The sequence below is a fragment of the Zonotrichia leucophrys genome, chromosome 4 (assembly GCF_028769735.1).
Source record: "Zonotrichia leucophrys gambelii isolate GWCS_2022_RI chromosome 4, RI_Zleu_2.0, whole genome shotgun sequence".
NCBI lineage: Eukaryota > Metazoa > Chordata > Aves > Passeriformes > Passerellidae > Zonotrichia > Zonotrichia leucophrys.
This window is the reverse complement of record NC_088173.1, coordinates 57,881,766-57,895,520: the sequence shown is the minus strand read 5'-3', so window position 1 is coordinate 57,895,520 and position 13,755 is coordinate 57,881,766. Positions and strand designations below refer to the sequence as shown.

Genomic DNA, 13,755 nt, shown 5'->3' with positions numbered 1-13,755 from the left:
AACTGTTTAGAACTCAACAGAACACTGCACTAGCAAGATGTGTAATATCTTCAGGTTTAATCTCAGGTTATTAAAGCTCATCTATAAAATGTTTTTTAATTAAATAAAGAACAATTTGAAAGTATTTTACATACAAACTGAATTTTATTCTTGGATTTTTTCCACTAGTAATTAAAATTTTCTCGAAAGATGTCTTGCTTTCTGAAGTTTAGACTTTAAATAGATAGATAGATTCTCTTCTTCAAGAAAGATTGTAGGGAGACAACAGAGATAAAAACCTTTTTCTTCTTGTACTTGAAAAATTTGTACCTAAAATTCCCGAAAGTTGCAGTATATGACAGACGAGCTTGCATAAGCATTGTACTTCTCTAACACAACCAGAGCTTTCCTCACTCTGCCCTGTGGCCCTCTGTAGAACACCAGCTGAATTAACAGTAAAGTTCAAGATTAGAAGAAACAATGGTGATAATGTGATCTGCAATACAACTGCCACAGAATTATCTCTCTGAGTCTGATGTGGACTTATTGCTTTTGTAGCTCCATATCACCTTATTATTACTCAGCTGAGTTACCTCTCTAGTAGTAGGAGGCCATTATGCTTAATGGGGAAGGAGTTGAGGAACAAAGCAAAATATAATGAATTAATGTTTTCATCTACATTCCCTGTATCTGCCTTCCCCATCCAGCTGGCCTCTGACTGCCTAAATGACTGTCTGATTGTTACTAGGATCTCTAAGGATGGAACTCTCTGAGCAGCAGACATCATGCACAAACCTAAAGAAGCAAATAGAAGAACTACAAATGGAGCTGAGGAGTGTGAGGACACTGAAGAAGCAACAGGCAAGGGACCAGTTTGTACTTCATTGCTGTGTTGGGTTCAGCAAAAGCAATAATATCAAATTTCTCTCTCCAGTGATAATAAAAGTATACGGTCTCTTCCAGAAATGCAATGAGTTTTCTGCCTTTAGGTCTCACTTTAACTGTTTGTAATTTTTTCCCGGTGGGCAGGTTTTTTCTTTCCAATTAAAGATCAGAATCTACAAAAGAAGTAAATGAAAGAATGTTACAATAAAATAAATTGTGTAGAGACTATAGATTATATTCAGAAACTTTTGATCCCTGATTTTGTCTTGCACATATAATTGAAAAATCAGATCACAAAAATGCAATGCATGCAAATCCAGGAAGATGTTAACATTAAAAGTAAGAGGCTGTGAATAACTAAATTTGGCCTTTTTCTTAGGAAGGAAGTAGCCAAAGCCAGATCAGATCTCTTCATGATGAACTGGAAAAATGTCAGAGTGAAATTTCTGAACTCAAGAGAGAGAATTTACTTTTGAAGGACACAATGGAGCTGCTCAGTGCTGAGTTGGAGACACAGAAGCAAGAAGCTGCACAGCTTCAGGATAGAGATAAACAGCATAGAAGGTTTGCCTTGAATTCACACTTGGCAGTGCTGTCTAGAGATTCAATAATTATGCCAGAGTGAGTGGTATTCTAAGCGTGATGCATGTCAGAATCTTTCCTTCCTAAAGTACTAATTTTAGAAGCTAGGAATTTTGCAAAAGCAGTAATTCATTTCACATTTTCCTCCAGCCATAATAGATGCATTTGAACTAATTGTTCATTATATGTTACAGAAAAGTATGTCTAGTGTATCCCCCCAGGAGTGACCTGAGAAAATGTGCATGATGTCAGCCTTTCAAAGGCACTGGGAGACAAATCCCAAACTCACCAAAGAGCTATTAAAAGGAATATAGACATTTCTGAGTAAATATCAGGTTTTTATACATACTCTGTAGCTGAAACCAATGGACTGTTAATTCCAAAGGGGATGTTTGAGAATGCCATATACTCCCTGTAAGAGTTTGCTTTGGCTGTAGCAGCCAGATTTGCACAGGGGAAGCAAGGGCAGTGCCAGTGGATACTGACAGTGCCCCTGGGCTGATGGTGAGCCTGGCACTGTGAGGGGCTGTCAGGGCACAGGAGGGGCAAGGTGACTTGAGTCTTGGCCATCTTGTAGAAGGTAAACCATGTCTTAGGGTAGCCAGAGGCTCAGCACACATGGTGCAAAAGGGTCTTCCCATTTCTGTTCAGAAAAAGTGGAGAATGCCAGGATCAATTAGGTTGGAGAAGACCTCTGAGATCCTTGAGTCCAGCCTATGACCACCATGTCAACTAGACCATGGCACTGGGTGCCACATCCAGTCTTTCCTTAAACACATCTGGGCAGCCCATTCCAATGTCTAATCACCTTCCTTTGCAGAAATTCTTTCTATTGTCCCACCTAAACGTCCCCTGGCATGACTTACAAAGGAGACAAGACTGGGTTCACTGCCCACTGCATTTGTATGGGTGTTGAATCCTTTGAAATTTATGGATGAACATACTTAATACATTCTCTTTGCAGAGAGACTGAAGGATCTGGTGTTCTGACTGGGTATCTTTCAAGTCATTTTTGCAGTGGTGCAGGATATATGCCCCTAACTACACAAGCATGTATATAAAAGGATTTCTGAAGAGTGTGCCCTTAAAGGAATCTTTAAAATTATGGCATATATAGTCCAGAAAAAAGCATTCAATGGATAGAATGTCTCTCTGCAGACTGTCAGAGTGGCTAGAGTAATTCCATTCCTGTCTACCAGTCAGTAGATATTTGAAGAATGAGTAACTTTTTTTTTTTTTTGCCATTGCACTCTTTGGAGAGTTACTTCAAAGTGAATTTCATTTCAAGCTTTTGAAGCAAGATCAATAGAGAGAATTGCAAACCAGAGAGTTTCATTAATGCCCTCAAGCTACCTTGAAGGAATTTAGAGCCTCTGTTCATGAAGAGAAGAATTATTCACGTGTCAGTGCTGAGGTCTAAAAGGCCTCAAATGCTAAGGCTGCTGGGCTGGAGGATTTGCTTTACAGGGAATGAATGGTGTAGCTCTACTACAGTAAGCATTTGGGAAGGAAGCATTAATGGAAATTACATAAGGAGAAATCCTTCAAATAACTGGAGATAGGACCAAAGCACTGGAGTGGACCTAGGCCTCTGATACAGGCTGCTCTTAAATTAACCCATGGAAGACTTGAACAACTAACTTGCAGCTCATGGGTTTTTTTGGGTTTTTTTTTTGTTTGTTTGGGTTTTTTGGTTTTTTTTTTTTTTTTTTTTTTTGCCAGACTAATAATTTGTATAGGGGAGTAGTTAAATTGGTACATATAAGTAATTGCTATTTTTACTTTTAACAACAGTGCCCCTGTCTTATGCCAGTTTCTTTTCTGATTTGAAAACTGATAGGGGCTTGTTACTTGCATGTGACAAATTTTTATAACAAATTACTTAAAATTATTAGTCCTACTCTTGCCGAGTAAGTGAAACCCATAATCTGCTTGAAGTAATAATTCCTCTTTCCATTCTCTTGAACTGTGTGATTTCCACCTCCAGTACAGAAAGCTTTTACAAGGATGAGGATAGGAGCAGACAAAGGTGTTTTTATGGGAAGAGAAAACAAGTCCCTAAGTGGGTCTTCTGAAGGAAAATATTCTACTCCTGAATATTCATTTCAAGGGACCCTCCTCCCTTTTTTGCCCTTATTCTTCTGCTGCTTATTTTATGCTAAGTGCCAAATTAGTCACTTCCATGGCTGTGCTCTAATTTCAAGGGGAGAAACTAGAAACAAAAGAGGTTTTTTAAAAATTTTTTAAATTTTTTTTTTTTGGTTTTAGGATGATGATAGGCAGTATTAAATGTTTCTGGTGTCATGATGTAGTGAAATATATCATGAGAGCCTCATGTTAAAATGCCAGATATTTCAACATGATTTTGCTTAATACAAATGAGTTCCTATGGTACTTTGTTGTCATATTTTGTCATTAAGATTGATGTACAAACTAACCCTCGACACAATATCAATAGCACAATTATATGGAATAGACCTTGAATTTTCTGAAGGGTGAAGGCAAAGTACTTTTCAAAATAATTTTTCTCTTCCTCAGTGTTAAAATATTTCTTCTCAGATTGCAACCAAAATGTCAAATCTGTAGGCAGAAGCCAGATCTTTGGCCAGTTAATTACCCTTGCAGTCAATAAAACTCCTCAAAACTGCATGCTTTGATCAATGATAATAAACTAATATTGAAACCTGAGAATTCAGACATATTTTAATACCAATGAAAGGCTACTGGTAGAAGACCTCAATATCAAGCATAAAAAAGAACTGGACATACTGAAAGGAGATCACCGGAAGGAAATTGAAACCATAGTGTCTGATTTCAGCAGCACTCAGGCACATCTCCAAGCAAAGATTTTCTCCTTAGAAACTGCGTAAGTAATTTAACAATAAACTCTGGCTCATGCTGGCAATGAGTTCTGTTTCTATTTATTATCCTTAGTATATACAGGTTTTTTATTAATCATAAGTAAAATACTATAAGGATCAAAATAAAAGTGCATAGGTAGTATCTTTGCAAACCAAAAGATTCAGACAATTTGTAATAAATTCTGGATATTGCTTAATCTAAAGCACTATACATGAAGTTTTACAATGCTAAATTAAAACTTGCATGTATCAAAATAGAAGTGTATAGGTATTGTCTTTGCAAACCAAAAAGACCCAGCCATATTGTAATAAATTCTGGATATTGCTTAATCAAAAGTACTGTACATGAAGTTTTACTGAGCTAAATTAAAACTTGCATGTAGGATCTAGAAATTCTATTAAGTGTAAAATCATCTGTGTTACAGATAACACCAGAGGCCTTGATCATAATCGTGTACTTAATTTTGTTCAGCAGAGTGGCATCGTTAAGTAAAACTTCATAACCTCATTCTCACTCCCTTAAAAATTTCCAAGGAAAAAGATGCTCATGTAAATAAATGCAGTTTGCAGCCCCCTGTGGATTTAAGAAGTTCTGTGGTGCTTCAGATTGAGTCCCCTCAGAAATAATCCCTTATATATATATCTCTCCTCCTTTTCTCTTATCCCAACTGTTCAGAAGCAGCAGAAGGACAGAAGAGAGACTTGGCATGTAAGCAGGCCTCTAACCTTTAAACCTTTCAGATGTAAAGATTCATCTTTTTATTTTAACTCAGAGATAACTCCAAGATAATAAGAGTCAGGGATGGTCCTCTCAAAAATGTTTACCCACACATAAAAACCGGGAAATTTAAGGAATTTAAAAAGCTGAACTCAGACTACAGGTTTTGACTTAGCAGGGTTACTAAAGCAGCATGCAAATCCATCTTTATCTTCATGAAAGTTACAGGAATTGAATAATTCTGAGGATTCCAAGGTTACTGGGTCAGAAAAGAGAACAAATAGATGATTATAGATATGTATAGATGCTCTGACACTGATTTCTTTCTTTAGGAAACTAGACTAGCAATATGATATGTAAGCTTGTTACTATTTTACATAAGGGGCTGGATTTTACACTGGACAGGTGTTGTGGATTAACCCTGGAAATTTATTTTGGAGCTCCAGAAGATTCTATACTTCTGCATAAACCATGTACAGGTGTCCATTTTATAAAAATCCTGTTTTATTGGAAAGGCCTGGCTATGTCCCTGTATTTTAGGCTTGGAAAATAGGGCAGAGTATATCCAAGGTTTCTCTTGAACCTAATCTGAGGAAGTTTTTTTCTGGTCTGTATTTTCTTTGGTACAGACTTAAAGAATTAGAAGAAAAGTCAAAAAAGTGGGAGTCCAGGCCTGAAGATACACACCTTATAAACTGTCTGCAAGACAAATTAAGTGAGAGAGAAGAGATTATCAAGCAGCTGGTGGTAAGACTGTTTTTTATATGGACATATGTTTTTTGGAATCTATTGCAAGGCTCTATTCAGTGTTTCACACATTGCTTCACCCTGGTTGTTTCTTTCTGTTCTGGAATACTTTGACAAATGAGTCTTTCCATACCAGCTTCCAACAAATACATGTTTCCAGACATGTAACTTTGTTTCCCTTCAGGAAGGAAGAAAATGTCAGCATTCACTTGCAGCCAACACTGAATCTTACAGGAATCGGTCATTTTCTTTCAACCCCAATACAGCATGCCTGACTCCCTCCATGAAGGTAAGATGAACAATGCAATTAAAATCACAAATTGTGATCATTTTATTACTATTTGAATCATATCAGGACAACAAAAATTCTATCCATGGTTTATGATGACATTCAGTAGAATTATTTCCAGTGCCAATCTAGAGTCAGTTGTTGAGCATAGGAGAAAGTCATTAGAAGTATATATGCAACACAGATAACTGGTGTTTAAGCCAATATAAAACAACAGAACTCTGACATCAGTCTTCCATTGGGATAAGCATGGCAATTGCTTGCAGATTTGGGATGTGCTAATTGGGATATTGCATGCATCAAGGCAAATTATGCATCTGTTTGCGTTGCTTGGTATCTGCCCTTTGTCATTCCAGCCCCTCTGCATGATATTTCTTCAAATATCCATAGAAAGAAGGGAGGTCAAATTGGTGGAAAGCACCTTCATGTGTCAAAAATTTCAGGGTCAAATACACGTTGTTTTAATTGGATGGCAAAATGCATGGATACAGCATACCCTGGAAATTTAATTTAAATGCCTATAGAAAAATATAGAAATCTTCCTATCTGGGTGTTCCTTGTAAGGTATTTGGGAATGAGGTATTGTTAAGGTTTCATAGAATAAAATGTAAAAAATGTGTATGTAATGAAGTTTTCTGTTGCAATAAAAAGCAGAAGAAAAAGGTTGAGGTGCCCAGTCGTGTTGTCAGTGTTCCGAATTTAGCTTCCTACGCAAAGAGCTTTTTGAGCTGTGACTTGAGATCAAAAAGAAGTGCTCCTCAAATAACAAAATCTACAAGCTTAGACCGGAGTTCTGGCTGCCTCAGGGTGGGCTCTCCATCTACACAGTCCTCAGACAGCACTGCTGCCACAAGGTATTTGTCCATTTTGTATGATGATAAATGAATTCTTATTTAGAATCTTGTAGGCAATTCAAACACATTTGACACGAAATACACAACGATGTAAGGTTCCTGCTGTGCAGTGAACTCTGTGTGTTTGGTTTTCTGCAGACAGATCCAGAACTTTACTGCAAAAGTGGGCTATAATCCCTACCCAGCAGACCTTATGCTTGCAACCCCTCCTGGTAGGAGAAAAAAACCAAACGCAGATCAACCAAACAAAACACACACACAGACACACACATACACACAAAAAATGCAAAAGGACCTGCAAGTATTTTACTAAGAATGTAATTAATTATTAACATGGCATCTTTCAATGGTTCTGTTAAGGATGTGTGTCTTCCTTATTTTTATTGCCTCACCTTGCACTTGGTAGATGTGGATGTCATGTTTTTATTTTAAGAAGTATTTGAATGAACCTAGGCTGATAATTTAGCAAAGGTTAGGGATTTGAAAACTGATTAGCAGATACTTAACTTCTTTTGTTTTTTTTCTTTCTGAGGAGCTTAAATTCTTCAAATTTTCGAGTTATGTAAATGATGTTCAGTGTTTTATAACATAAACTCTCTCTTAAAGAAATAGTTAAAAATGTATGTAGCTACTATACTGTTAAAAAATCCCCAAACTTTACCACTGTATTTCAGGGCAAAATCTAGCCTTCTCAGCTATCTCCTGGAGGAGATTTAGTTATCCTGTAAATTATGTGCAAGAGAATTCTTTCCTTGGGGGCAGATGGTGCTGACTGCTAACAAAAACAACCTGGGACACAGGCTTAGATCCTCTTCGGCAATTCCCACTTCTTTAAGATACAAACATGCTGTGTCATCCCAGATGACTGCCAAGGCAAATGGGATTTCTGTTTTAGAGGGAAACAAACGTGCAAGGAGACTGAGCTTGGCTGCTGCTCCCTTAATTTTTTTAAATCAGTCAATCATAAGTTAAGTCCTATTTGCTACCATATGTTAAAAAAAATCCTGAATTATGGAAAATCAGGGACTATGTAATAGGATTGATTATGAATCCTAGGTAGTGTTCAGATAGATCTTTCCATTTCAAATAGAACTTTTACCCAACATTTTTAATGCATAAATTGTATTTGGTATTTTTAAGAGTGAATTGCAGCTGCCATTCTCTGATTTTCAAGACTTCATATCCTGATGCATACTTTTGTTTAATTTTTTGGGAGTGTCAAGTTAAGAACTATGTTCAAATGTTTCTGCATAGCTGTTAAGCTCGGCTTCATGCTTTTCTTCATGTTACAATCAGTGCTGCTGGATTGAAAGTAAGTAGGTTGGTGATGCTAATGCTTATTTGTTTGCACAGGACACATGGCAATGAATATGAACAAACGAACAATGAACAAACCAAAGATGACCAAAAACAAGACCCTCAACATCAAGAATGGCTTACTAAGTATTTTTCATTTTAAAGCAAACTACTGCCATACTTCTCAGAATTACTATAAAAGTCATTCCTGTTTAGGAATGATAATCCAATAGTTGTTTTAAGGGAAGGAAAAAAAGTAATTTCTAATTAAGGAAGTACCTGCATTCTCTTTCATCTAGTAACTATGGAGTTACAGGCATGAAGTTCAGGAAAATGCTTTTTTTTTTTTAAACAACTTCTATAAAAAATTAAGGAAAAGTTTGGATACAGTTATGTGAAAAGACTTTTTAATGAAGAGACTATATCACTCCACTATTTCATTAAATTTGGAATTTGGACTCTGAAAGGTTCTGTCAATTTGGCACCAGCTGAAAAAAAAAATCTTCCGTCTGTACATTTACATTTGCTTCATCAGCTGTTTATGTAAGTTCTTCATATAATAATGTAATTTTAAAAGCTTTTAATGCTTTTTGTTAAATTAATTTTAAGCTGCACAGCATGTAGTACACCTTCAAAAATATGCTAACATGTTTATAGCAGGCTGATTCAGAAATAATTTCTGGTTTGCTTCTTAAACTGTTTGTATATTTATAGCTATTTGCTATGTAATATTCCCATTGAATTTCAATATATGTATCAGCCTGATAAATTAGGGTGATATGTAAGTATGAACATTAAAGCTTGTAAATGATCCAATTTCTGTGTTTTTCAAAAGAATTCTCTGTTAATGCTGAAGTCAGACTTGTACACTGAGTTCTAGTGATGACAACTGCACCCTTGTACCTTTTAACTCCATACTAGTTTTATGCCCACATAAAAGTCAAGTGGGGGAATGACCACATTTATCAGATCATGCTAATTCATTGCTGGCAGGAAAGAACCCATGTAGAAGTTGACTCTCGGGTTATTAACCCATGAAGTGTAAAAGGCAGGAAAATGTGCAACCAGCAGCCTGCTATTAAGACAGGACAGTTCTCTTCGGTTGCTTTGAATCCCCATTTCATTTCAACTAACAGGGCCCAGCTACCTAAAAAAATGTTATACATGCAAAGAGATGTACCTCCAGCTTAACCTCTGCTCACATCCAACAGCCAGCAAGAGCTACACCAACAGATGCAATCATTTCAGACAAAACAGCCACTGCATCTCACTGGTGGTGCAAAGGTGGAAGGAAGGGCAGAACACTTCTACATGCCAAAGCTTTCATCCCAGCTATCTAGTATTTTTTGCAAGAGGAACTGTTTGGTTGGAAAAGTGACTTTGGCAGTAGATTTGGCAAAAAGGCACTTTGTGTACTTGTAATCAAGAAAGAGATTAAATAGCGTACAGAAACTCTGATGGGTACCTTGGCATCTGTGAGGATGGAAATGTACAGTGCTGTTCTCATTACTTTTCATCCATGCTGCCCCAAGAACACTAGAAATTTCAATACACAATTAGCAATTCTTACTTCCAGGGTTACAACAATTAATTATTCAACTCTGCCCCCCTAAATAAGTATATGTAGAAAAGTGTTATATGGATGAATTTAATTTGTTGCTTAGTAATACACAGGAGTGTTTTGCTATTTCTACCTCCAAAAGCTTTTTCGGCTACATTTAACTTACTAAATAGAGCACTGCAATAGAAGCTAATTCTGTATACTGCTCAGTGGTGGTGATCCTACCTCCACAATGAGTGATCTGTATTTTGGGGTAAGTATTTTGGAACACCTCTTCAGTAGCCTGAGAGTCAGAACATCAGTAGCATGAGGCCTGCATTACATATCCCACTCTTTTGTGTGTGTTTTTCCATTTCAATTCATCCCATAAGAACCAAATTTGAATATCCCAAGACCCCTTCCATGAGGTGAGCCAGTATGATGGAGTGTGACAATTCACTTCAAAAAAAAGTGATCAGACCTACATACAGACAATTTTAAAGAATGTTTCTGCAGTGGTACTCATGGATAATTACTGGATCACAAAACATTTAAATATTCCAGAAAAATCAAAAACTAATCTTTGCAAATATTTTGATCATATCAAAAAGAGGGGAAAGCAAGGGCCACTCTCTCTAGAAGGAACAAGGATGCATTCTGGGAGACACACTTCTACCAGAAAGCACCCTGAACAGCCACTCTGAATATTTTCCATTAAAACATAAAACCAATCCATATTTCTGTAACAAAAGAAAACAAGAAAATTTATTTGGCTTAATTGTTTTAACTATATTTGCAGTATAAATTACATTATACAAAAAGCATACAGAGAACACCATTGCTTTTAAAATATTGAGCTGTGTAAAACTGAAGATTATGTTTGCTTCATTGGAGCAGGAATGTTTGCAGATGCTTGTTCTAGGTAAGCTAATGGACCTTGAGGCATTTCTGCAGGCTTTTTGTGCTGTACACTGATGTCTTCCAGGACCTGCTGCCAGTGTCGCAGCTTACTCAGATGCTTCTGAATTAATGCTTCTTTTCTCTGCAATTCATTTCTTAATTCTGAAACATCCTATGGATGAAAAAATGGTGTATTAGTAAATAGTATTCAAAAGGATAATCACCCCACATAAAGAGTATGTAACATTTTTAGACCTTGAGTTTTCAAGCTGAACTTACAGTGGAAAAAGAGAATAATGGAAAAGTGTCTAATGATACAGAGGGAAAGCACTGTGAATGCACTAGTGCCGTTCACCTATGTCACATATTGCAGAGATCACCATCCCCAGCAAAATCTGACTAACTAGTTTGTCTCTTCCAATGAATTATCAGCTGTGTTCCAATACTCCACATAGCAGGTATCCAGCCTCTCCAGGTTCATGATGAGAGTTATGATAACAGCCAAGTTCTACCAACTTAAGGTACAGCATCATGTTGAAAAATCCAAAACTATGAACATGGTGATGAAGGTACATAGCTTATCTGATCTAGCACAGGATAGGTAAATTAACATACCTCTTTAATTACTTGTTCTGGTTTCTGGACTGATAGCTGCAGTCTTTTTTGTAGAAAAAAGCATTCAGTTTGTCTTGCAACATCCAAAAACTTTTGGATGCACTGATCAACACCTAAACATATAATAACAGTACTGAAAGAACAGCTTGCAAAAAAATAGGATTTCAGGCTGGTAATGGTAGTGGTCTATTAAAAACACTTTTCACAGTACCTTCTAGAACGAAAATCATCAGACTATCTAAAATAATGTATTTATAAACCAGTAAGTCCTTGTATAAGACACTGCTTTGCAAATGGACAAGTTATTTTAGAAGTGCAACACTTCCTCCCATGTTTTATTTTATTTCTGAAAAGAAGTAATAACGTAATTCATGGAACCTGGTTGCATGCCTAAGCAACACGCTCAGTGTAGAGTTCTAAAATATGCATTTATTGAGGAGAATATTCTGCCCTCATTGACTACACACTACTATTTTGGTAATAAAAGTTGTTCCATGCCAGCACATGAATATGATCAAATAACCAGAAAGGAGTTTTGAAAAGCATTTATGCCGAAATCATTGAAACGCCATTTGAGTGAAGTTTCAGAAAATTTTCAGGGACAACGGCACTTCTAAAGGCCCACTTTTTAAACTCCTGTTCACACAATATTTATTCCACCTCCACGGAGGTGGTCACCCAAACCCTAAAGCAGCGCTGCTGAGCTGCCTGGCCTTTTCCGTTCCCTGGAAGTGCTTCGTTCAGCTTCCCAATGCATCACATCACCTCCCTGGTGCTCGAAACGCGTTTCACGCCAACCCAACCTCAGGAGACGCCTGGCACACTCCGACCTTCCCACCACACCCGGGGCATTCCCGGCTCCGCTTCTCTGCAGCCGCCGCTCCCAGCAGCGGCAAGCGGCGCCCTGCTCCCGCCCGGGCTCACCGGTGCGGATCTCCTCCTGGTCCGTGCCGTTCACGTAGTCCTGGCTCACCAGCGAGGCGAAGCAGGCCTGCGGACAGGGAAGCACCGCGCTGAGCGGCTGCGGAGCCGGCGCAGGCAGGCAGCGCCCGCCTGCGGCTGCCCCCACTTACCTCAAAGGACGCTTCCAGCTCGTCCACCAGCGTGCTGTTGGGGTTGCGCGGCCCCGCGGGCGGCGGGATGAGGCCGGGCGGGCCGGGAGGGCCCGGCGGCGGCGGCCCCGGCGCCTGGGAGCCGAACATTCCGCCCAGCGCGCCCGCCATGGCGGGAGCGGCGGCCGCGCATGCGGAGGGAGTGGGGCGGGCCCGGGCGGCCCCGCCCGCTGAGGGCCGGAGCGTCGGGCGGCCGCGGCGTGTGGGGCGGTGCATCGCTCCTCGTACTGTCACTGGGCACCGTCTGGCACCATTGTCCTGGCACCTGTCAGAGATATTGTAATGTATCGAGGTCCCTTCTTAGACTTCTCCAGACTCAACAGGCCCAGCTCCTGCAGTCTCTCCTCATAAGAGATGTTCCACACCGTCCATCCTCACTGCCCTCTCCTGTAGCTCCATGTGTTTCTTGCACTGACCAGCGCAGAACCGGACAGGGCACTCCAGAAATGGCCTCGGTAGGACAGAGGAGGTGGGAGGATCTCCTCCCCAAGCCGCTGGCCGCACTCCTCTCACTCCAGCCCAGGACAGCACTGGGCCTGTTGGGACAGGCAAGCACAGACAGCAAAGCCATCCTCCCCACAGGGACTCTCCTCCAGCCTTTGCCCTGCTTCAGTCTCACAGGTGCGAGCCTGGCTAAGCACTGTTTCAGCATCCACAACAGCATTTAACAAAAACCCCCAAAACCCACCCTAAACCAAAATAAATCCCCACCTCATGGGCTTGGATCCCCCAAATTGTCAAGAAAACATCATCTCACATTTTATGTGTCAGGTCTGTCTGATGTTTGAACTGAGTCTGGGAATAATATCCCTGCTTGGAGGGTGGCCACCTCACACCAGGAAAGAGAGGAACTATCGGGATGACAAAAACCATGTGAGATAAGGGCAGGTTCCCCTAAAAACACACAAGCACTAACTTGCACCCACTAGTTTTCTGAAAAAAAGTTACAATATACAGTTTTTGACATGTTTATAACTTACTACATAATTCTATGCTGAATCCATGCTAATCACACAGCATCATTTCTGCCTCAGTACATACCAAAAGCAGTTTAGTTTTTCTAAGGAAAAAATGCCAGAATGGTGTTTCTATGAAAATCTTTGCAGAGTTCTCATTGACACCACCTACTGTTCACTCAAAACTGACGTACATCTATCATTGATTGTTTATTCTCTCTCAATCAAAACTCACATCCAAATAAAGTATTTATTGTTTATGATAGTTATGCATACTTTGCATATAAAATAGGTGTCTCAATAGTTCCCATTGTGATGTTTTGGTATGAAATATTTCAGTAGTTCAAACAGAATAATTTTTATTTTGCTGCATAATATGGTATGGGATGAAAAATCTCAAAGTTGAGATATTCTTAGCCAA

At 39.0% G+C, this 13,755-nt stretch overlaps 2 protein-coding genes across 3 annotated transcripts in view; one reads left to right on the top strand and one right to left on the bottom strand.

Moving 5' to 3' along the window:
* Window positions 1–9,017, top strand: part of FAM184B (family with sequence similarity 184 member B) — a 36,239-nt gene extending 27,222 nt beyond the window's left edge. The window contains exons 6-12 of one of the 2 annotated variants that reach the window (XM_064711845.1): window positions 728–840; window positions 1,244–1,428; window positions 4,166–4,312; window positions 5,655–5,772; window positions 5,957–6,061; window positions 6,713–6,915; window positions 8,269–9,017. In XM_064711845.1, the coding sequence (XP_064567915.1) occupies window positions 728–840; window positions 1,244–1,428; window positions 4,166–4,312; window positions 5,655–5,772; window positions 5,957–6,061; window positions 6,713–6,915; window positions 8,269–8,374 (977 nt within the window). In that variant the 3' untranslated portion in view covers window positions 8,375–9,017. The remainder of the gene's footprint in view (window positions 1–727; window positions 841–1,243; window positions 1,429–4,165; window positions 4,313–5,654; window positions 5,773–5,956; window positions 6,062–6,712; window positions 6,916–8,268) is intronic. The other variant, XM_064711846.1, reaches the window with a different exon arrangement.
* A 1,471-nt stretch (window positions 9,018–10,488) lies between these two features.
* MED28 (mediator complex subunit 28) lies at window positions 10,489–12,516 on the bottom strand. The gene is made up of 4 exons (XM_064711847.1): window positions 12,340–12,516; window positions 12,191–12,257; window positions 11,267–11,379; window positions 10,489–10,823 (listed from the first exon to the last, which is right to left on the bottom strand). The coding sequence occupies exons 1-4, from the start codon at window positions 12,487–12,489 to the stop codon at window positions 10,626–10,628; spliced, it is 528 nt and encodes a 175-aa protein (XP_064567917.1). The 5' UTR covers window positions 12,490–12,516; the 3' UTR covers window positions 10,489–10,625.
* Between the last annotated feature and the right edge of the window lie 1,239 nt (window positions 12,517–13,755).